At 56.0% G+C, this 24,677-nt stretch overlaps 2 protein-coding genes across 2 annotated transcripts; one reads left to right on the top strand and one right to left on the bottom strand.

Annotated features, from left to right (window-relative positions):
* Positions 1-5,088: 5,088 nt before the first annotated feature.
* Positions 5,089-6,105, top strand: LOC311186132 (vomeronasal type-1 receptor 4-like; the record flags this gene model as incomplete). Its single annotated transcript, XM_084257016.1, is given in 2 exon segments — positions 5,089-5,319; positions 5,323-6,105. Coding segments are annotated over 2 exon segments (1,014 nt in total).
* A 7,102-nt stretch (positions 6,106-13,207) lies between these two features.
* LOC311186131 (vomeronasal type-1 receptor 4-like) lies at positions 13,208-16,618 on the bottom strand (the record flags this gene model as incomplete). Its single annotated transcript, XM_084257015.1, has 2 exons — positions 13,208-13,277; positions 15,975-16,618. The coding sequence occupies 2 exons, from the start codon at positions 16,616-16,618 to the stop codon at positions 13,208-13,210; spliced, it is 714 nt and encodes a 237-aa protein (XP_084113141.1).
* Positions 16,619-24,677: the final 8,059 nt, after the last annotated feature.

Below are 24,677 nucleotides of genomic sequence, written 5' to 3'. Positions count from 1 at the left end.
GCCCGAGCCAGACACCAGGCGCCCTCAGGGTGGGGGCCTGCACCCCGCTGTCTTCACTAGCCTGGGAGATATCTGCTCCGGCTGTGCTCCAGGACCGGGTCCCCTCCTGCCCGTGTCCCTCCTGCACCCCTGACCTCCTCCCACATCCGCGCCCGTGAGCACAGAGCAGACTCACCGGCTTCTTGCCGCCCGGGCGCTGCGCTCAGGAAGGGCTCATCCTGTGTCCTTGTGCCGGGCACAGTGCACTCAGAATATAGTGTCTGCCGCTGGGACCCACTCCCCGTCAGATCCGCAATTATCGGGTCCCCTGGAGCTGCCCGGGCAGCGACAGGCCTGGGAGCTCAGAAGAGTCGTGAAAATTGTTTCTGCTGCTAATTGCCAAGAACAACTTCTGGGTCCTTAGCGGCTGTCCAGAGATTGGGGCGTTGGGGAGACTCTGATTCCCTGGGCGCTGGGGGCATAAGAGCTCATGGGAGGAGCCCCAGAATGAACAGGACAGCCTGGAGTGTGCAGGAGGAGGGGCAGCCCGGAGGGGCTCTGCTCACTGAGAGGTTCACCCCTGGGAGTCAAGGTTGCAGGGTGGCAGGCCCAAGATTCAGTGGGTTCTCGAGGGAGTCTAGGCCCGAGTAAGGATCCGTGGACTAGGGCGGCTGAACTGGGTGGAGAGCAGGTCAGGGCGGAGGCAGACGGTGGGCTCTGCATGGACACAGATGCAGGAGGGCTGGCGGTGGCCGAGTGGTGGGCAGGAGGCCGGATGGCAGAGAGGGCGCAGCATGCGGCGGAGAGGGCGCTCTGGGGACCTGGGGGCTGGTGCCCCGGCAGGGAGTCCTAGTGACCTGTGCAGGAGCTGAGGCACACAGACCAGGAGGCTCAGGGGCGAGGGGGAACATGAGGGGCAGATCATGGAGGGAGCAGCACGGTGGCGTCTGGGGTCGAAACTGGGGGAGAGGCCTGGGGCTACATGGGGGCTGAAACTTTAAGGGTATCCAAAGAGAACACAATTGAGACTCACTTAGGGCCTCCCTGGTGGCATAAGGGGTATGCACCGCACTATGAAGTGATCCACAGCCTCTGCAGCACGAGTTCAAACTCTGGTCGGCCAGGCAGAAACCCACACCGCGAGGCAGCCCTCTCCTGACTCACCCGCTGCTCCCCTCAGCAGTGTATTGCAGTCAGTGCCTGTTCTGTTCCCTGCTCTGTCTCTGGTGGATCCTCTCACCCCCGCATCTTTGGCCTATACCCCAGCTATTGTATTCATAAATAAATAAATCTTAATAAATAAATAAATGGCAGAAGCGGGATAGACAGGCGACAAGATGATGAGGGGAGGGAGCCCATGGATTCCACTGCAGAGCTCTCCTCCCCAGCACGGTGCGGCCACTAGAGCTCCCTTCACTACTCACAGCCACGAGCCCTGGGGGCTGTGGCCAAAGCAGGTGTCCGGGCCCCAACCCAATGCAACAAGGCCCGCGGCCTGCACCTCCATCACAGCCCAGGGTCTCCCTTCCCCTCAGCGGCTGCAAAATTAGCATCCGGACGCTAAGGGGGTCACATGAGTGGGATCCCACCTTGTCTATGTTCCCAGGTAGTGTCTAGGTAGCCCCGGCGTCTGCCGGTCTGTTCCCCCAAAACTCACCCCTCTTTTTCCCACCCGGGAACCACATGGCGCTCTCGGCCTTGGCCTGGAGGCTTCTTGGTCAGTTCATCACCTGTGGGCTCTGTCACATCTTGGCTCTTGCAATCGCTGCAGTGAACTTGCGATACAGAAATCGCTACAGGAACCTACTTTTACTGCCTGTGGACTCTAGTTTCAGCTCAGGGACAAACGTCTTGTCTGTGAGTGTCTGGAAAGAGAGCACACTCACGTGGAGGACATTTACGGCACAGAAACCGATAGCTTACAAGACAGGGACATAGTTTCCGACAGACAGTGTTGGGGAAACTGGACAACCTCACACAGCAGAGTGGAGCTGGCGCACATGCTCCCACCACCGTGAACAGCAACACAAAATGGAATAAACATTGGGTGGAGGACCTGAGACCGTAAACTCCAAGGAAGAAAACACAGATGGATGCCTTTGCGATCAGGCTCGGAGAAGTGTTTGGAAACCGATCCCAGCAAGGGAAACAAAAGCAAAATGAAGCAACTGGGGCCACATCCCCCTCAAAGCTTCCCCACAGCAGAAGAAAATCGCGTCTCCATGAACAGTCCTCCTGCTGGCTGGAAGAAGATACCATGGGCTTCTGAGAAGCGGTTAAGTCTGAAATGCACACACAAGTGTCAAACTCACCTCCAGTGGGCTGTGGGCAGGACTTGACCTTAAGGACACAGCCAGACGTGGCAGGGTCTAGGGCTCCAATGGTGATGAGGACACTCGCTTAGGAGGCGCAGATTTATCGAATCAGAATTTCTTTACAAGGAATCGGTTAAGTCTGAGACACAGAAATGTCAAACTCAATGATAAAAATAGGGCGTCCCTGGTGCACAGGTATTTGAGCGCAGCGCTGTGAAGCTGTCTGCAGAGCGGGTTCGATCCCCGCTGGCCAGGGAGCTACCTACATGGCGCCGCAGACCTCTCCTGTCTCGCCCGCTGCTCCCCTCAGCAGTGGATTTCAGTCAGTCGGCCCCGCTCCGTCTCTGGTGAATCCTCTCACCCTCCCGCACATCTGCCCTGTACCTGGTTCTTGCATGCATGAATAAATAAATCTTTAATAAAATAAAAATGAAAATAAAAAATAAAAAATAAATAAGCATCCCGGTTAAAGATGGAGAGGCCGGCCACTTTGTAAGGCTGGGCTCGGGCGGCCTGGGCAGCACAGGCGAGCTGGGTCCAGGGTCACTGTCGGGACTCCTGGCAGAGGCAGGCCCCGAGCTGTGCAGTCAGCCGCGCTGTGTGGGGGCAGCTCCCGGCAGACGCGGCTCCCTGCGGGTGGAGACATTCCCTCTGTCCTCAGGGGTCTGCCGGCCACGCCGCCGGGGACCAGGTGCGGGTCTCGCCACCGCCCTCAGCCGGGAGCCGGACGCACGCAGGGCCCGAGACGCCAGGGCAGGCTGGCTGCCGCTGCCACCCGGCCACAGGCCCGCTGTGCCCTCTCCGGCGTGTCCGGTCATAAATGCCGCAGCGGAGGCGGGAAGATCGGGGTGCAGGGCTGTGACTCCTGACAGGCCCGCAGGCGCCACAGCCACGGCGGGCGTGACCTGGCTGCCCGCAGGCGCCCCTACAGACCCGGGCCGGCCCTGCCCCGTGCCCTGGGAGGTGAGTCAGTTACATCAAGACACGCGGTGGGGGTGGGGGGTAGGAGACGCGCACACTGGCGGGACCTCATCAACAGAACACCCGCAAAACCCCAGATCCAGAAAGAGGAGGTTGTCACCTCTCCCCCGACGCGCTCCGGGCCCCTCTTGTCAGGGCCGGGGGCACTCTGCTGCAGGAGGTGCGGGGACCCCTGGGGAGTCTGCACGGGGCGCGGGAGTGGGGGCGGGGGGCGCACTTTGGCTGTCCCTGGAGTGGGTCACCCACTCTGAATGCTGGCGCCGGGCCCTCCACCCCCAGACCTCGCCTTCGGAACCATGCAAGCCGGCTGGCCCCTCTGCAAGCGCATGGCGAGAGGAGCCCCCCACTCTAGCTCATGGCTTCGCTGCTGGGGCCGGAGGACTTTGGGTCTGGGGGTCGCGTCGGGGGTCCTGAGTGATGCTGGCGAGTAAATCCCGCAACACTGCCCAGAAGGTCAGCGCCCCGCTGTCTGTCACGGGCACCCCGGGAGGAGCTGCTGGCTCAGGGGATCACAGGGTGCACAGGGGAGCCCCCCACGCGGGTTTTCAAAACGTTCGGCCCAATTTGAACGCACAGAGCAGCGGCAGAGGCCGAGCACCGCCTTCCCTTTCTTGCCCAAAGGTGGTGCTTCGTGCCCTTGGTGTGGGCTTCGGGCTGACCTGCTGCTGGTGGCGGTTTGGGTGTGCAGTGGGTCAAAGGGGTTGTTGCTGTTGTTTGGGCCTTTAAGTGTTTCTCAGAAATGATCCACTGCACTAGCTCCTTCTTGAGGCTTCTGGGGGGAGGGCTTCCTGCTTTTTTTTTGAAATTGTGTGGCCTGTAAGATTTCCTTGTCCAGTAAAGAAGTCCTCTCTCTCTCTCTCTCTCTCTCTCTCTCTCTCTCTCTCTCTCTCTCTCTCCTGCTCTTTCTCTTTTTCTCCTTCCTCCCTCCATTTCTTTCTCTGTCAAACTCTCTGGGTTTCTCCCTCGCTCTGTGTGTGTGTGTGTGTGTCTTTGGATGAGTACATTGTTCAGTTTTGCTTCATTTCATCATTTCCTGGATATGGTTTACTGTTCTGTGTTTTCTCATAAATATTCCCTTCTTCTAGGACCACAGAAACAGGCTCTTTGTGTTTTCCTGTAAGTCATTTTTGTCCTTTGTCGCGGAAACAGGGCAGCCGAGGAAGTTCTCTGCCATTAACGAAGATTAGACCCAAGGGGGAGGCTGGGGAGAGCCATCGAGAGCAGCTCTGCCTCTCCCTCTCCCAGCCCGAGCTTTTATTAAAGAGATGAAAAAAGGAACAAGAAAATAGCACGCAATTGTGTTTTTCTTATAAAGATGAATAAGTTACTGCTGAAAACAAGCTTTCCTGGTTACTGGGGAACATGCGCACAAGCCAGCACGTCCTCAGAGAACAGGAGTCAGTTCTGGGAAGAAGTTCTGTTTGCAGAACTTGTAATGTCCTGGGACCCCGCATGCAGAGTAAACAGGCGCTCTCCAAAACTCCAGCTCCCTGCAGGGCAGCCGGCCCCAACAATCTTTAACATCTAGGTCAGCCATCGGTGCTGAGTTGATTTACTGTACGAGTGGATGTCTGAGGTGTTTCCCTCATCCAGTATCTAGGGACCGGGCTTTACTGTGAATATGGTGTCGACGCTCTCTTCCCATGGGGTGTCGCTTGTCAGGACTCAGCCCCGTAAGAGCTCGTCCCTCTGAATGGTCAACTTTTCCATGAACATGTCAGGACTGTTTCTCCACCTCTTCATGCCACCTGAAGTCTTTGGGACTCCCTGGGAGTCAAGAAACCACAGTCCCCCTTTGTGTCACTGCTCGGTAATGAGGCTGTTCGGTAGTAAGTGCGAGGGCTGCCACAGCATGAAGGAGCAGGTGCCGAGTCACAGAATCACCTCCAGGGATTTGGGGGTCGGCATTCTCGCCGTCTCCCAGGCTCTCATCGGGATCTTGGGCAACCTCTCCCTCCTGTACCGTTACCTCCTCCTGGACCGCAGTCGAGGGAGGTTGAGGGACACAGATTTGATCCTCTCGCACCTTACGACAGCCAACTCCTAGTTCATTCTGTCCAAAGGCGTCCCCAAGGCAATGGCGGCTTTGGGGTTGAAATATTCCTTCCGGGAGTCGGGGTGCAGACTTCTTCTGTACGTGCAGCGGGTGGGCAGGAGCGTGTCCATTGGCACCACCTGCCTCCTCAGCGTCTTCCAGGCTGTCACCATAAGCCCCAGGAGCTCGAGCTGGAGAAACCTTGGGCTTCAAGCTCCAAGGTGCGTCAGCCTCTCCATTTCCCTGTGCTGGGTCCTGTCCATGGGCGTGAACTTCATCTTTCCCGCCTATGTGCTGTACATGTCAGGCCTGTGGGAGAGCCACGGCATGGTGAGAGATGGGGACGGGGGGTCCTGTCCGCCCCCAGAGCAGGAGAAAGTCATCGGGACGGTGTTCGCGCTGCTGATCGTCGTCCCCGAGCTCTCCCTCTCCCTGCTCATCGTCTGGGCCAGCGGCTCCATGGTTCTCTTCCTGCACAGGCACAGGCAGCGGGCCCAGCACCTCCACAGCTGTCGGGGATCCCCCGGGTCGTCCCCCGAGTCCAGGGCCACCCGCCACGTCCTCCTCTTGGTGGGCACTTTCGCGTGCTCCCACTCCCTGTGCTCCGCCCTCCCCGCGTGCTTGGCTCTGCTCCATCAGCCCGGGTGGTGGATGGTGAACACCACCGCCCTGGTCTCTGCGTGTTTTCCTGCCATCAGCCCCTTTCTGCGCATGAGCCGCAACACCACCGTCTCCAGGCTCTGCTCTGCCTGGATGAGGAAGCGAAGAGTCCCCAACCTTACCAGGATTAGGTGATTTGTCTGTGTCTGCAGAATATTCGGTGGTGTAGTCATTCGCCGTGTCCACAAATCCATTTAGGGCTTAGTGAGGGAGGCTCAGATAGGTGGGGGGCTCTTTCACCTGTTGGGGGTGTTCATGGTCTTGTGGGGGCGAGTCAAGCAGCCCGGTCTATTCTCGCACCTCAAGTCCTGACGCCAGGCGCCCCACCCGCTGCTGCACGAGGAAAGCTGAACGACTGGGTCCATACTCCTCATGCTATTTGAGGGGTTAGATCTTGCCAGATGAGGCCTGGGCCCCTGAGGGACATAATGGGAGGGAATCGTGACTAACAAGTGAGAAGTCAAAGCATGGGGCTGAGAAATCGCCAGTTCACCTACAGGAGGACAAAAGTCCCAAACAGCCAATCAAGACACCGGGTGGCCACCACTGCGGTTGCCCTCGCCGCAGACATGAGCGTGACTGTCAAACCTCATGTTGTTCCCGCCCGGCAGCAACCCTTTTCGGGACCTCTCCCGTGTGGAAGCTCTTCTGCTTCGTATCTGTCCTCGCTCAGCTCTCCTCAGACCTGGCAGTGAACACAGGGGCTGGCTATTTCCTTCATAAAGTTCTTTCGCTCTGCTCACTGTTGAGTGGGCCCACGGTTCAACACTCTGCAGCTCTGGCTACGGTTCCCGTATGTTGTGTACATCGTGCGTCCTCGTCAGCCTGGATGGCCAAGTGGTGGGCTCCCGTGAAGGCGGCAGGAAGTGTGTCCTGGGGGCACCGAGACGCATCCACACAGGCTTCCCGTGTGTGTGTCTGTCTTGTCAGATGAGCCTTGACATTTGTCCCTGGCTCTTGTACGTGAGGGTTTGTCTAACAAGTGCTTTGGACGCTATGGACAACATCACTCTTTGGGGTAGCAGCCAAGACACAACGCTGTAGGGTGAGCGTGAGACTGTTGTCAAGGGACGGCAACGGGGGAGGTTGTATGAGCCGGCGGGGGGGGGGTTAAGAGACAAGTCCCGTGGTCCTCAAACACCATAGCCCCTGGGAAGTAGTGAGCTGGAAAAACTCACAAGGGTTGTTTGGGGCACCCATGGGCTCCAACAACCCCCGCACGTCTCCCCTCGCCCAACATCGATGCTGGTGTCTAGCAAACTAGGGAGGTCAGCCCTTCAACACCACCTTTGGGGCGAGTGTAGCTAAAGCTGGAATGAGAAGACAAAGCAACGCGGACTCATGTCTGCTGAGGATGAGCCTGATTTCAGAAGTCTGGCGTCCCATGAGGCCCTGCTCACGCCAAACGGGGCTGGAGGCGACAGGCAGCCTCTCGGGTGCTGTGTGTCCTCAGGGAGGTCAGAGGATGCAGCTGGGGTTGACTGGAAGCCTAACCCCCAAAGGGCAGGTTCAAAAGAACCCCAGTTTCCTATTCAAGGATGAGACGACAGCGCAACTCCCCATCTCCCCCCGCCCTGTGGAGGGAGAGATTTCCTCAGAAAAGGAAATAAGGGCGCACTGAGAGTGAATGTGGAACTGGGGGTCCACTCGGAGGGAAGAATGCCCCGCCCCGACAAGACGCCCCACTGATCCCCGTGACCAAGAAGCCCCAGCCTGCCACGGATGGGCCTGAGCTGCCCAGAGTCCGCGCCCAGGAAGAGGGAAGCTGGGACACGACAGGAGCTTAGAGTAGACGATGAAGAGCGGAGGCTTCCCTGGTGGCGCCGGGGGTTAAGCACGGCACCGTGCAGCGAGCCGCAGCCTCTGCAGCAGGAGTTTCATCCCCGGCCAGGGAGCTACCCACAGGGCGCAGCAGACCTCTCCTGTCTCCCCGCTGTCCCCTCAGCAGTGTGTTTCCGTCGATCCACCTGTTCTGCTCCCCACTCTGTCTCTGGCGACTCCTCTCACCCCCGTACCTCTGGCCTGCACCCCAGCTCTTGTTTGCGTAAATAAATAAATCTAAAACAAACCACACCAGCCAGCCAGCTCTGCCAGCAGAAACCCGCCAGCCCTGCCGCAGCCCGGCGCCGGCCTCCCTCCTCATCGCGCCGCGAGCAGGTCACAGAGGGAGGAAGTGTCCCCGGCTCTGCCCCTTCCCGTGCCCTCCGCTCCGGGCTCTACTGTCTGAGAGGGTCGGCCAGCTGCCACCCCCAGAGACCTAGACCTGTAGGGAGGGAGAACTGGGTGCCCGGTGGGGTCCCGGGAAGGAATGGGCAAGCCCTTCCCTTTCGCTCATTTTCTAGGGCACAGGTCCAAGAGCTGAAGTGGACACATACCGGTGTCCTGGTGTGGAGACCAGGTCAAGGAGAGCCGGGCCCTCTCCGTCGGCAGCGCCCCTTCTCCTGCGTCCTCCCACGCTCCCTCGTCATCGCGCTGCAGTCTCTCTGGTGTCAAACGCCCTCTTGCTAGAACGACACCCGTCAGGCCTCGTGGGAACGGGTCCCTTTGAACGGCCCTGTCCTGAAATACTCACTTTCTGGGCTTCTGCACTTCACGGCTTTGATCTCTCGGTTTGGAGCGACACCATTCAGCCCACCACACTCAGACTGGGCCCCAAATTCATGTCCTCACATACAAGTCACCTTTCCCTTGACCACGTCTCTGCCCTTCCCAATGCGTGGGGACCCAGCTGGGCACACAGATCAGGCGACCCCTTTGCACGGGCGCGACTGGGAAGAAGGAAGGAGACACCTGCCCCAGGCGAGTGACAACCTTGGAAGGAAACTCCCACTAGATCTCAAGCCTCTGGAATCAGCCTCGTGGCCAATATCCTCTGGGCCCCGGAGGTGGGTGGGGACCTGGGCCCTGGGCCGGACGCCCTGCCGAGCAGTGACCAGGGGGATTCGGGAGACAGAAAAGCAGGCCCGGTGTCCCCCAGGGTCCCCCTGCCTTCACGGGGTCCCCCAGGAGGCCTGTGCTCTCCACCTCCACCCGGCGGCCATGTCAGGGCCTGCGCCCCAACGTGCACACGCCACACGCCTTGGGCGCAAGCGCCTCTGACCCCTGGTCCAGAAGAGCAGGCCTGTGGACTGCAAACTGAACAGAGGGGGTGTGCCTTTCCCAGAGAGGGGGACACCCGGCCTCTCACCGGTGGGTGCTCCAGGGCAGCCAGTGCGGGAAGCCGGTCAGATTCAGGGCGGAGGATGGAGCGAGACGAGGCGGGAGCTCGGCCAGCCGGGTGAGGCCGACCCGCCCGGGCCGCTCAGGACAGTCAGGCCTGCGCCACGACACCAGGGTGTCCCCAAAGCCCAACTCTACCCCACACCGCGCCGATCGCGTCTTCCCGTTACCACTCCCTGCCCCACCAACTACTGAGCGGCGCCTGGTCCCACAGGGGGTGGTTTTCCCTCCTGGTTTCTCTCCAAAGCGCTGATGAGTGAGGCCCTGTCCTGCGGGTCGCTCCCTGGCTGACTCATTTCTCCAAGCATAACAGCCCCTAGGTCCACCCGACACAGCCAAAGGCAGGTTGTGTATTTACTATGGCGGGGGACACACACAGTGTGTGCGTGTGTGGGTGTGTGTACGCGCGCACACCCGACGCATCCTTCCACGGACACTCGGGTTCCTTCCTCCCCCACTGTAAAGACAGCCCAACACTGGCGTGTGTATCTCCCCACATTGGTGCTTTTGTGTTGTGGCGGCGGAGGTCAGCTGCCCGTGGGGAATTCCTTTATTTGATTTTCTGAGGCTTCTCCACGGCCTCCCATAGTGGACGCACCCACGGGTACCATCACCGACCGTGCAGACTTTCCTTCCTGTGCAACTTTTCGACACACGGATGATAACGAAAACGACGTAATGGGCAGAAGTACAGACACCAATGCACGCATGTACGCACAGGACCTACAAGAATGTGGGGCCTCTCTATTTTTTTCTGCTCCATCTCCTGACCAACTAGAGATTGAGGACACAGGGTAGACAGACGGACGGACAGACAGACAGAAGTGGCCTGTCACTGGCCACGACCTGGAAGGGGACAGCGAGCCCTGAGCCACCCTTGGGACAGCCACCCTGAGCCTCCCCAGAACCGACAGCCCTGGGCTTCCCCCCACACCCTTCCACGGAGGGACAGAAGACTCCCACACATATAGCCTGAGTACCCCATCGAGCTGCAACCCTCTGGTCTAGTGGGGCCCCTTTATCCCGGACCATGCTGAGCAGAGGCCGAGCCGCCAGCTCTGTACCCTGAGGGTGGGCTGGGCTGTGGGGGATCTGAGCCCAGGTCAAGGGGAGCCACCTCCATTGCACTGCCCACCTTGAACTACAGGATCAGACACAGCCCGACCTTTGGGTCCAGTGCCTTCACAGGGCCCCTGCCCTGAATGCTCTTGGTCACCAGGTAGGAGCCTCTCGGGGTCTCCCAAGTCCAACCAGGTGCCCCCTCCTGAGGACTTTTGCTCTCCAGTCCCAGCCTGACGATTCAAGGGCCCAGGAAGGAGTCCACACAAAAGCCAGCTTGTGCCTGGGCCAGGGGCAACCGTAGAGGCCAGACCACAGGAGGAATGGGGTCAGGTGACCAAGACATGGAGTGGGGGGCTCACCTCTCTGGCCTCCTGTCCTGGTAAGAGCATCGCCCCCTCATGCCCACACCCATGCAGCAGCCATGGGTCAGGACGAGGCTGAGCAGAGGCAGTGAGAGGGACCAGGTGATCCCCCACCGACCTCCTCTGAGGGGAGGGAGGTGTCACACAGGGGCCATCTCAGGCTGGGTTTGCCCAATGCACAGTGGGGACTTCAAACCACCCCCCCCAACAGGCAAAGTGGACATCAGATATCCAGGGTACCTGTCCTGGGAGACCAACCTAGCCGGTCTGTCCCTGAGGTTTCTGTGCCAGGCCAGGCTGCCCCGCCCACCTGATGATGCCTGGTGTCAGGTGTGATGACAACAATCCCATCCATTCACCTGGCGAGCCCTAGTGGAGGCGTCTGTTACTCCAGCAGGCAGGGATGGCTCCCCTGAGTCCCCAGCCTGGACCTGGGGTTGCCCCTCAGGTCTGTCAGCATCAGCTGGGGACAGCTGGAACACCCCCATTGGGTTGTGGGCAGAACTGCACCCTAAGGACACAGCCAGATGTGCAGGGTGTAGGGCTCCAAGTGTGGTCAGAACACCCGCTCAAGAGGCACATATTTATCGAATTAGAACAAAGCCTCTCCTGCCTGCCCCCTGGATGGGAAGGATCTGCAGGGCCTCGCTGGGCAAAAATAACCGCAATGATTAGGCGTTTGCTATTCACAAAAAAGGGTCCTGGACAGCATCGCCAGGGAAGGACCAACATCAGGTCAGTAGGAAACACGCAGACAGCATCAAATAGACCCAAAGAGGAAGGTGCTTGCTCCACCTCCTCCACAGAAAGGGCCCCACCTGGCGGTGTTCGGGGGCAGGTGGCAGGGCAGAATGGCTTAAGGCATGGGGTGGGGAGAGGAAACAGGTTGGGGGCAGATAACACCCTCTTTGTGGATCCCAGGACTGAGGACAAGGTGAGCTCATGGGAACTGAACTCTGCACACACAAGGGGTGGGTATTTAAATACATAAAACACACGCCGGCGGGCTGATAAAGATGGGATGGAGTAAATGGACTCGTATTTCCATGTTGTGTGGTAAATTTGGGTCCAAGTTACTAAATAAAGCTCTGATGAGCTGTCAGAAATAGAGAAATTTCTAAGTTAAAAACAAACAATACTATGTAAATAACTTTCAATGAAAATGTAGCTAATAATGTAGCAAAGAAAACTGCATTTCTTGCAGTTACATTTAAAAACAATGGGAAAAAGTTCCCACAGATTAAATAAGAAAAGAAATTCTATGTCCAAATTACCGATATTATATGAACTAAAGACGAATTCACACTTTTAAGATCAAACAAATGTTACTATGGACACTGGATTATTTTTTAAGAGCTATGGTTAAATATTATCATGATAATAGTAAAAACAGGTTTACATTTTAACAATTAAACAATTTTCTGGCTAGATACATATCACGTAACATATCTTTTGCAGAATGTCACTATTTTTGTTAATACTGTTTGCCATTAGTTCCAAGGGACAAATTTCCAATATACTGATAAATACACTGATTGACTTTAAGGGGACATGGATATAGGTGTGCACGTTATTGACACCCACCATATCCGCACATCACACACATCATACCCACCACGAGTCTGCTTGATCTGTGTGGGTATAGCTGGTGCAAGAGTCCCAGGCATGGCAGGTTCACTGTTGAATGTGCAAATGAAAAAATCTTGGAGGACGAGATACTGCTGACATCTGACACTCGGGGCTCGCTGGATCTTCTCCAGAGTACTCAAGAGGCCTCTCAGGGCCTGGGTGTCATTCTGCAGCTCACACACTTTGGCCTTCTCTCACTTCATAGACGCTCCAGGAGCTGAGAACAACACCCATCCAACAGCTCCTGCTGCCACCTCATGGGCACTTGCGAGCCCAAGGTCTGCCTTGCACAGTGCCTATTCCACCTGCAACCGGGATCCGTCTACCTCAGGCCATTCAGGGGAGGTGCCCACAGAGAGAGGGTGGGTGGCCACCACGTACCACCTTCTCATGACTGCCAGCCTCAGTCCCTCCATGGGGTCACATGGCTCCATACCCATCTGGGTCAAATCCTGCTAACTACGCCCATTGCTACGCATCCATCCCGGGCCGGGCATATTCATTGTTAATTTGGAAATGAAGAAGACTCTTGGAGCCTTTCTTGTGTCTGCGATGTCTTTAATGGTGAAGAAGGGACTGGATACACAGGCAGGCAAGTGGAGAGACAGAAAGCTGAAATATGATTAGGCTGAACAACTGCTGACCTAAGCCCCCTATGCTGTTATGTGCAAATGGTCACATCTGCCATACAGTGTTGCTCACACAGGACCCATCGGCGTTGCTGGAAGTCAGAAAGGTGAAAAATGTAAATAATATATTTCTAAGTTCCTAGGTCTCTATTTTTTGGAAGGTGAAGAAGAGCAGGAATTAACTGATCTTCCAGAAGTATATCAGGAAACTTAATGCAATTCTAATATGTGAGTGGCTACATACCCCAACTCCGTGCAATTCAGCAAAGGAAACAAAAGCAAAATGAAGCAACTGGGGCCACATCCCCATCAAAGCTTCCACACAGCAGCAGAAAATCACGTCTCCATGAACAGTCCTCCTGCTGGCTGGAAGAAGATACCATGGGCTTCTGAGAAGTAGTTAAGCCTGAAATCCACACAGAAGTGTCAAACTCACCTCCAGTGGGCTGTGGGCAGGACTTGACCCTAAGGACACAGCCAGACGTGGCAGGGTCTAGGGCTCCAATTGTGGTGAGGACACTCGCTCAGGAGGCGCAGATTTATCGAATTAGAATTTCTTTACAAGGAACAAAGCTTCTGCTGTCAGCCCCTAGGACCTGGAGGAAGTGGGGTTGGGGGATGTGGGGTGCTCCCTGGGCAAAGTAATCAGGTATGATCAGGTGTTTGCTGGTCACACAACAGGGTGCTAGACAGCAACATCAGGGAAGGACCAACATCAGGGCAGCAGAAAATGCATATCAGCATCAAACAGACCAAAGAGGAAGGTGCTCACTCCACCTCCTCCACAAAAAGGGTTCCGCTGGGTGGTGACATTGGGGCAGGTGGCAGAGGAGGGTGGCCTGAGGGGTTGTTGTGGGGGGAGCCCGAGGCTGGGGAGGACAAGACCCTGTTTGTGGTATCGAGGGACTGAGGACAGGGTGAGCTCATGGGGACTTACTCTGCCTCACCGGGGTGGGGTGTTAAGTATGTAAAACCATACCAGAGGGCTTAGAAAGATGGGATGAGGAAAACAGACTCATATTTCCAGTCCTGATGTGGCAAAGGTGGATCAGTGACTAAATGTCGCTGTGGTGAGCTCTTAGAAACAGAATAAAGTTTCTAGGTTAAAATCAAACAATACTGGGCCTCCCCGGTGGTGGAAGGGGTTAAGCGCCGCACTGTGAGGCGATCCACAGCCTCTGCACCAAGAGTTTGATTCCAGGTTAGTCAGGGAGCAACCCTCATGGCTGCCCCACCCTCTGCTCCCCTCAGCAGTGTGTTTCAGTCAGTCTGCCTGTTCCGTTCCCCACTCTGTCTCTGGTGAATCTTCTCAACCCGCCCCCATCTCTGGCCTGCACCCCAGCTCTTGTATGCATAAACAAATCTTTAAAAAAAATCAAGCAACACTTTGTACACAACTTTCAAAGAAGATGCGGTGATTACAATGCAGAAATATCAAATGCATTTGTACTATAGGATCACATTGAAAACCAAAGGAAAGGAAGCTAGCATAGACAAAATATGAAAAGAAACTCTAAAATTATACATCTAATATAATATTGAAAATACCGTATTACACTTAAAGGTGAATAGCAACTTTTAAGTTCAAATAAATGTTACTATACACTTTGGATTATTTTTAAGAGCTATGGCTAAACAATAAATTGATAATAGGAAAAGCATGTATTTATTTTAACAATCGATTCCATAGCAATATACACACCAGATAAAACACACTTTAAGAAATGTCACTATTCTAGATAATAGGATGGGTCATTTCTCTCAAAGTAGGAAGTTCTAATGCGTCGATAAGTGACATGATTGCTGTAGGTGGACACGGATACAGGTGCCTACACTACAAGCACGCAGGCCACACATGTGATCGCTGACACACATCTGCAGATCTGCATGGGCACACATGGAAACAAAATGCAGTTGTACGATGTGAGCGTCCATGAGCTTCTCCTCTTTGTGCTTTGTGGTGTGAGAAAGTGTGTCACGTGAGCTCAGATATGTACAGACAAGTCTGTCACAATAAGTGCTTTGAGTCGCACACTGTTGAATGCTTCATATTTTGCGTGAACTCCACGCTGTACATTCAGAGCAAGCTCTATACATGCCCCTCCTGAGACTGAGGACACACGTCCTTGGCACCGTGAACACACAGGAGATCCAGCTCTTTCCTTACAAGTGCGTCTCCCCAGGTGCCGAGTTTCCTGAGCCTCCACCCTGAGCGACGAGATTGGGAACCTCCAGTCTGTCTTGGAAATCCGCTCACATCCCCTTCACTGTGGGAGAGGTTTTGCTGCTGCAAATCCCAGGCCATGCAAAGCACGTCTCCTTGAATCCTCACCATCACCCTCACCCTCTGGTGGCTCGAAATCAGCTAACATGTGCGTCTGTGCCTGCTGGACCCAGCCCATCCGTCCGCAGGTCTACCAGAGGATGCTCCGGCACGGAATCGCCATCACACGACTTCTCAAATAAGGGCTCCGCCTCCCTGAGGGTCGAATGTGCAAGACTGAAAACTGCTCCCGAAGCCGGACTCGCTGCCAGGGTCTCCCTCAGGACAGCTGACTCCAGCTCCAGGGCTGCCCTGCCCCCACCGGGCCATTTCCTTGTGTCCTCAGCTCCATTCCATTAGGACGGAACATTCCTAATGTTCCCTTAGGACCATCTCAGAACTTACTGTGAGAATTAAAGTGACACAGCTGAGGCCTCTCCACCATGCCAGGGAGTGTCAGGACCGCGTGCTGTCTCCCACACACTGCTAATCACCTGCAGCAAGACCATGCTCCTCACAGGAGTATTAGGGACCCCAGTACAGACCTCGTTACAGTGACTGGTCCCAAAACACTTGCTTTGAAGAGGTTGTTCTGGCTGTCCATGAACCATAAGTCACTCAAGATTGCACTTAGCACTGGGGGTGTTGAGTGACGTATCGAATGAATAAATGACCGTGCACTCACACGCGGTTTACATGTTTCTCAAGGGTTCGTGGCATTTACTATTCCTGATCAGGGCAGAGCACAGCTGGGACACCTTGGGCTCCCAGCTCAAGAGCAGAAAAGGACAGAGAGTCGGGAAACACAGTGTGATTACTATATTGATGTTATAAACATACCAGTCGGGATTATACATAACAGCCACAACCATCTTCAGCACAGAGGAAATGATGTTAAAGCAGACGAAGGTGCTGACCAGGAGCAGGATGGTGTGAGTGGCCCTAGACTCGGGGGAGGACGTGGAGGAGGCGAACCCGTGAAGGTGCCGGACCCGCCGCCTGTGCCGGGACAGGGTGTAGACCATGGAGCCGCTGGCACCGACCATGGTCACAAAAAACACAACATCGGGGAAGGAGAGCACAGTCACGTGTAAGATGTCACTGGCTGTGTCGAGACGATCAGAGGAACACTGTCCAAACCTTTTCCTGCTTGTGTCATTTTTGTCACTGGAATTGCTAGACATGAATACGGCAATGATGGAATTTACCAGCAGGCTCAGGACCCAGCACAGGGCAATGCAGGGCAGGACGCACTTGGGAGGTTTCCCTCTCAGCCCTGCCCCCCTGCAGCGCCAGGGGCTGATGGTGACGGCCTGGACCACACTCAGGAGGCAGGTGGTGCTGATGGACATGCTCCTGCCCACCTGTCGAGCATAATGGCAACATCTGCATCCAAAGTCGTTGAGGATGGGGATCTCCCCAAAGAACGTCACTGGATAGCAGATTCCACCCGACATGAGGACCAGGCAATTGGCCACAACCATGTTCTTGACAATGAAATCGGTGGCCCTCGGCCGACAGCCCGTGAGAGAGACAAAGAGGTGATGGGAAAGGAGAGAGAGGTTCCCCAGAACCCCGAGTACAATTTGTAAGAAGAAAATCATTTGTACGGCCAAATGCCTGGCGTCCATCCTGCCAGTTCTCATGCTGATATACGCCTAAAGTGCTGCTGTCCCTACATTTAGGGAGGAAAGTCTCTCCACAGTGGGGACCCATGAACGCCGCCCGCGGCGTCCCTCACCTGCCATGTCGGGGACCGTCTCCTCCCCACCGGCTCTCAGACGGGCTTCCTGCCGGGACCAGAGCCCCGTGCAGCCCCCGGCCCTGTCTCACCAGCAGGGAGGCCCCGAGACGCCCCATGGCCCCGGGCATCAGGCCAGGGCACCGCCTGAGGAGGCTGAGCAGCAGGAGCCCCAGAACCACCACACTGAGGTCAGGGGAGTCAGGGTGCTCCTGGGATGCCTGGACCCGCAGCCCCCTGGGCCTGAAGAGCCGGCGCCGGCACCAGGAGCACTCAGGGTTGGGGGCCTGCACCTGCTGTCTTCACCAGCCCGGGAGGTGCCTGCCCAGGTCTGGCTCCAGGAGCGGGTCACCTTCTGCCCATGTCCCTCCTGCACCCTTGTCCCCTCCCACACCCGCCCCCGTGAGCACAGAGCAGACTCACCGGCTTCCTGCTGCCTGGGCGCTGGGCTCAGGGCAAGGACTCAGCCTGTGTGTGTGCCAGGCCCAGTGCACCCTGAGATATAGTGTGTGCTGCTGGGACCCCCCCTCAGAGCTGCAATTATCGAGTCCCTGGAGATGCACGGGCAGTGGCAGGCCTGGGAGCTCAGAAGAGTCGGGAAAACTTTTCCTGCTGCTAATTGCCAACAACAACTTCAGGGTCCTCAGCGGTGTTCAGAGACGGGGGACGATGGGGCGACTGTTTCCCTGGGCCCTGGGCGCAGACAGAGCTCCCGGGAGGAGCCCCAGAGTAATCAGGACAGACTGGGCGCTGAGTGGGCGCGGCATCCGGGGAGGCTCTGCTCGCTGGGAAGTTTGGCCCTGAAGGGAGATCTTACGAACTTCATCCCAAGCACTGAGCAAAGATCTGCAATGAGTCAAAACGTCCAGGGAGGTTTTAAAAGGTAGGAAACAACATGAACAGGGTAACATAAATGCCATCCTCTATCACTGTCTTCGTCTGCTCAACTCTTCATCAATGATTGTGGAGACACTGGACAAGATACGTCACCGATACGGATTCTCCCTCGTGACAGAATGCAGCAGGTGACTAACAGCCGCGGAAAGAGAGAGAGATGGTTCCAGAATATTCCCTCCGACAGGAAGCACCAGCGTCAGGCGTGTCCCCATAGAGGAGCCCGCAGGTAGCCACCAGGTGAAGAGATGCCGTGGCCTGGTTCGTGACCGTCAGCGGCTCACTCCGCCCTCCACACTCACACTGCACTGCATCTTCAGTGACAGACGCTGGCTGTCTTTGTGTCACCCCCTGTGTCTCTGGCAAATTTAATTCCTACATTATTTTTCTTGTCACAGCTCTACAACCGAATCCATCACTATCCCCAGTGTGGAGCCAGAACGCTGGTTGCTGGACAAACCACGCTCTGAATGAACACACACTCAACAGCATGCAGGTCCCACAGCCCTGTGCGTGCAGGTCCCCACACCCCGCTAGTCACACCCTCTGTGCAGGCAAGCACACACGGCCACCGCTGGACTCACAGGGGCCCGCTGCCCCTTCAGCCCTGCACACACACACCGCGTGCAAACTCACACAGCCGTGAGCTCGGATGACAACAGCACAAACACAGGGTCGGTGTTTCACACAATCACACCCAGTCACCAAGCATGTGTGAACACATCCTTACACGGAGGGACTGTGGCATCTCGAGTTCGAGACACCTTTCTCCACCATCCCCAGAAGCAAACAGGGGAACCGATGCAGGAGCAAGGAAATGCTGAGACGTAAAACACGAGGCCCAGGCTGGGGGGTGTTTCTCGCTGGAACCCGGCTGCCCTAGTCTTTCTGCTATGTCCTGTTCCCTCCCCATTGGAGGGTAAAGGAAGTTAGCAGGCTTTTTCCTCTCTTCCCCTGCCAGCCACTATGGCTGCCATCTGTGGTCTTGCACACCTCCTCAGTGGTGCAGGCACAGGGCACACAAGCCTCTGATTAGGGATACCTGGGCCAAAGAGCACAGGTATGAGCAAGTGTAAATGCTCACGCCTGTGCCAGGAGGCGGACGATAAAGCCAGCAGGGGCAGCCCTCGGAGACAACCACTCCGAGGTGAGACACGGGACGAGAAGAGTCCCAGAGAAATGCTGAGAGAAAACGCCAGGGTATCCGGATTCAACATTAAGGCCTGTCAGATCTACAGGGGGCTCCAAGACTCCCTTCATTGGTCTGCCCGAATCAACAGTAAACCTGCCCTCTGCCTGCGGGCCTGGCATCCATCTTCATGCCACTGAGACATTCGGTGATGAATGTACAACCAGAATGACAAAGTCAAGGGCCACCAATCGGACCCCCTTTCTTCCTGACAGACTCCAGAGGCGACACTGCAGACCTTGAAGAAGAGGGTGCACAGGCACACAGAGGTTCCTGGTTCATCAGATTCACTTATAGGTTTGAGGGCGACGGGATTGCTGAACCTGGCTGGGCGGGGGACAACAGAAGACACTGACCCCACACACACCAGGGGCCCCTCAGAAATGGCTCCACAGAGACCAGAAGCTGACTGACCCTGCGTGTGTCCTGCCATTCCAGGGCAGATTCATTTCCCAAGACGGGTCCTGACAAGGTTCCACTCACTGGTAAGGTTTTTCTCTAGACGGATTCAAGCTGGGACTCAAGCTCCAGGGGTGTGAATAAACTGGGAGCTCCGCGGGCAGGGAGGGCAGAGCCGTCCCCCCACCCCGGGCTTGGGAGCCCAGAGCCGCCAGGAGCCTGGAAACAGCCCGTCTGCTTTCACCCCGGGAGCCGCAGGCAAAGGCCTGAGCCGGGACGACGGGCCCGACACCCCGTGTGATAAGCGTGTGGGGACGAGCTCGGCCCCGACGTCAGATCTCGGGCCCAACCGCTGAGGAGAGTCTGACCTTCACCTCACGGTGAGCAGAGAGCCGGGCGCGGGACAGGGGTCCAGGCCGCAGACGCGCCGGGGAGGGGAAGCCACGGCCCGGGGAGCAGAGAGGAAACGCACCGTCCCGGGTGCTGCCCCCGCCGCCACGAGCAGCCCCGCGAGGCTCCTTCTGAAAGGGCAGGTCAAGGGTCACGTTGTCTCTGTGGTCAAACAGGCCCGACATCGCCTCCGCTCTGTTTCCTCCTGCGCGCCGCTTTGCCCGCAGTGAGGGGACAGTTCTCTGGGGAGGAGACAGAACAACGTGCCCGCGGCGGCCTCACCCGCCATGTCGGGGACTGTCTCCTCCCCCCCCGGCTCTCAGACGGGTCCTGCCGGGACCAGAGCCCCGTGTAGCCCCCGGCCCTGTCTCACCAGCAGGGAGGCCCCTAGACGCCCCATGGTCCTGGGCATCAGGCCAGGGCCCCGCCTCAGGAGGCTGAGCAGCAGGAGCCCCAGATCCACCACGCTGAGGTCAGAACCACCACGCTGGACCCCCAGTCCCTGGGCCTTAGAGCCTGAGCAGAGCACCAGCTGCCCTCAGGGTGGGGGCCTGCACCCCGCTGTCTTCACTAGCCTGGGAGATCTCTGCTCCAAATGTGCTCCAGGAGCAAGTCTTCTCCTGCCCATGTCCCTCCTGCACCCCTGTCCTCCTCCCACACCCGCCCCCGTGAGCACAGAGCAGACTCACTGCTTCTTGCCGCCCGGGCGCTGGGCTCAGGGAAAGGCTCAACCTGTGTCCTTGTGCTGGGCCCAGGACCCCCGTCAGAACCGCAATTATCGGGTCCCCTGGAGCTGCCCGGGCAGTGACAGGCCTGGGAGCTCAGAAGAGTTGGGAAAACTGTTTCTGCTGCTAATTGCCTAGAACAACTTCTGGGTCCTCAGCGGCTGTCCAGAGATTGGGGTGTTGGGGAGACTCTGATTCCCTGGGCGCTGGGGCAGGCAGAGTTCCTGGGAGGAGCCCCAGAATAAACAGGACAGCCTGGAGACTGCAGAGGAGGGGCGGCCCGGGGAGGCTCTGCTCACTGCGGGGTCACACACAGGAATCAGGGCAGCAGGGTGGTGATGGTGCCCGAGGTGCAGTGGGTTCTCGGGGGAGACCAGGCCCGAGCATGGGTGTGTGGGACCGGGAAGGCCCGACCCGTGGCCTTCGGGCTGCTGAAATTGGGTGGACACCAGGTCGGGGAGGAAGCGGACGGTGGGCTCTGCAGGGACACAGATGGGGGAGGACGGGCAAGTTGCCGAGACGATGCCAGGAGGTCGGATGGCAGAGAGGGCACAGCATGTGCCGGGAGGGCGTTTTGGGGTCTTGGGGGCTGGTTCCCGGGCGGGGAGTCCAGGTGACGTGTGCGGGCGCCAGGGCACACAGACGAGGATGCTCAGGAGCGAGGAGGAGCGTGAGGGGCAGAGCATGGAGGGAGCAGCACGGTGGAGTCTGGGGAGGAACGTGGGGGGGTGGTTTTGGGCACACATGGTGCTGATACTTCACCGGTTTCCCAAGAGAACACAATTAAGACTCACTTAGGGCCTCCCTGGGTGCACAAGGGGTTAAGCACCGCACTATGAAGTGATTCTAGTTTCTGCTCAGGGACAAACACCTGTGAGTGTCTGGAAAGAGAGCACACTCACGTGCAGGATATTTACAGCACAGAAACCGATAGCTTATAGACAGGGAGACAGTTTCCCACAGACAGTGTTGGGAAACTGGACAACCTCACACAGCAGAGTGGAGCTGGCGCACACGCTCCCACCACCGGGAACATGAACACAAAATGGAATAAACATTGGGTGGAGGACCTGAGACCGTAAACTCCAGGGAAGAAAACACAGATCGATGCCGTCGCGATCAGACTCAGAGATGTGTTTGGAGACCGATCCCAGCAAGGGAAACAAAAGCAAAATGAAGCAACTGGGGCCACATCCCCCTCACAGCTTCCCCACAGCAGAAGAAAATCGCGTCTCCATGAACAGTCCTCCTGCTGGCTGGAAGAAGATACCATGGGCTTCTGAGAAGCGGTTAAGCCTGAAATGCACACACAAGTGATCAAACTCACCTCCAGTGGGCTGTGGGCAGGACTTGACCTTAAGGACACAGCCAGACGTGGCAGGGTCTAGGGCTCCAATGGTGGTGAGGACACTCGCTCAGGAGGCGCAGATTTATTGAATCAGAATTTCTTTACAAGAAACAAAGCTTCTCCCTCAGCCCCTAGGACTTGGAGGAACTGGGGTTGGGGGATGTGGGGTGCTCCCTGGGCAAAGTAACCAGGTATGTTCAGGTGTTTGCTGGTCACACAACATGTTCCTGAACAGTAGTACCAGGGAAGGACCAACATCAGGGCAGCAGAAAATGCATAGACAGCATCAAACAGACCCAAAGAGGAAGGTGCTCGCTCCACCTCCTCCACAAAAAGGGCCCCGCTGGGTGGTGACCTTGGGGCAGGTGGCAGAGCAGGGTGGCCTGAGGGGTGGTTGTGGGGGGAGCCCGAGGCCAGAGTCAGACAAGACCCTGTTTGTGGTATCCAAGGACTGAGGACAGGGTGAGCTCATGGGGACTTACTCTGCCTCACCGGGAGGGGCGTTAAGTATGTAAAATCCATCCCAGAGGGCTTAGAAAGATGGGATGAGGAAAACAGACTCATATTTCCACATCCTGATGTGGCAAAGGTGGATTCAGTGACTGAATGTCGCTGTGGTGAGCTCTTAGAAACAGAATGAAATTTCTAGGTTAAATTCAAACAATACTGGGCCTCCCTGTGGTGCAAGGGGTTAAGCACCGCACTGTGAGGCGATCCACAGCCTCTGCACCAAGAGTTTGATCCCGGCTAGTCAGGGAGAAACCCACATAAGCTGCCTCATCCGCTGCTCCCCTCAGCAATGTGTTTCAGTCAGTCTGCCTGTCCATTCCTCACTCTGTCTCTGGTGAATCTTCTCAACCCCCACATCTCTGGCCTGTACCCCAGCTCTTGTATCCTTAAATAAATCTTTAAAAAACAATCAAACAATACTTTGTGTAAAACTTTCAAAGAAGATGGGGTGATTACAATGCAGAACTATCAAGTGCATTTCTAATAGAGGATCACATTTAACACCAAAGGAAAAGAAGCTAGCATAGACAAAATATGAAAAGACATTCTAAAATTATACATCTAATATAATAATGAAAATACTATATTACACTCGAAGGTGAATTGCAACTTTTAAGTTCAAATAAATGTTACTATATACTTTGGATTATTTTTAAGAGCTATGGTTAAACAACAAATTGATAATAGGAAAAGCATGTATTTTTTTTAATAATCGATTGTATAGCAATATACACACCAGATAGAACACACTTTAAGAAATGTCACTATTCTAGATAATAGGATGGGTCATTTCTCTCAAATTAGGAAGTTCTAATGCATCGATAAATGACATAATCGCTGTAGGTGGACACGGATACAGGTGCCTACACTACAAGCACGCAGGCCACACATGTGATCGCTGACACACATCTGCAGACCTGCATGGGCACACATGGAAACAAAATGCAGTTGTACGATGTGAGCGTCCATGAGCTTCTCCTCTTCGTGCTTTGTGGTGTGAGAAAGTGTGTCACGCGAGCTCAGATATGTACAGACAAGTCTGTCACAAGAAGTGCTTTGAGTCGCACACTGTTGAATGCTTCATAATTAGCGTGAGCTCCACGCTGTACATTCAGAGCAAGCTCTACACATGTCCCTCCTGAGACTGAGGACACACGCCCTTGGCACCGTGAACACACAGGGGATCCAGTTCTTTCCTTCCAAGTGCGTCTCCCCAGGTGCCGAGTTTCCTGCGCCTCCACCCTGAGCAACTGGGCACCTCCAGTCTGTGTCTTGCAAACCCACTCACATCCCCTTCACCGTGAGAGAGATTTTGCTCCTGCACACCCCCGGCCACGCAAAGAACGTCTCCTTGAATCCACACCGTCACCCTCTGGTGCCTGGAAACCAGCTAGGCTGTGCGTCTGTGCCTGCTGGACCCAGCCCATCCGTCCGCAGGTCTACCAGAGGATGCTCCGGCACGGAATCGCCTTCACGCGCCCTTCTCAAATAAGGGCTCCGCCTCCCTGAGGGTGGAATGTGCAAAACTGAAAACTGCTCCTGAAGCCTGCCGGGGTCTCCCCTCAGGACAGCTGAATTAAAGTGACACAGCTGAGGCCTCTCCACCATCACAGAGAGTGTCAGGACCACGTGCTGTCTCACACACATTGCTGATCATGTGGAGCAACACAATGTTCCTCACAGGAGTATTAGGGACCCCTGTACAGACCTCGTTTTAGTGACTGGTCCCAAAACGCTTGCTGTGAAGAGGTTGCTCAGCCTGTCCATAAACCATAAGTCACTCATGACTGCACATAGGACTGGGGGTGTTGAATGAATTATCGAATGAATAAATGACCGTGCACTCACACATGGTTTACATATTTCTCAAGGGTTTGTGGCATTTATTATTCCTGATCAGGGCAGAGCGCAGCTGGGACACCTTGGGCTCCCGGCTCAAGAGCAGAAAAGGACAGAGAGTCGGGAAAGACAGCGTGACTACTGTATTGATGTTATAAACATACCAGTCGGGATTATACAAAACAGACACAACCATCTTCAGCACAGAGGAAATGATGTTCAAGCAGACGAAGGTGCTCACCAGGAGCAGGATGGTGTGAGTGGCCCTAGACTCGGGGGAGAATGTGGAGGAGGCGAACCCATGAAGGTGCAGGACCCGCCGCCTGTGCCGGGACAGGGTGTAGACCATGGAGCCGCTGGACCCGACCATGGTCACAAAAAACACAACATCGGGGAAGGAGAGCAGGGCGCCAGATAATATGTCACTGGCTGGGTTGAGACGAGCAGAGGAACACTGCCCAAACCTTTTCCTGCTTGTGTCATTTTTGTCACTGGAATTGCTAGACAT

Source organism: Talpa europaea (genome assembly GCF_964194135.1).
Source record: "Talpa europaea genome assembly, chromosome: 16".
Lineage (NCBI taxonomy): Eukaryota > Metazoa > Chordata > Mammalia > Eulipotyphla > Talpidae > Talpa > Talpa europaea.
Note: the sequence above shows the minus strand (reverse complement) of the source record. Positions and strands in the feature narration are given on the sequence as shown.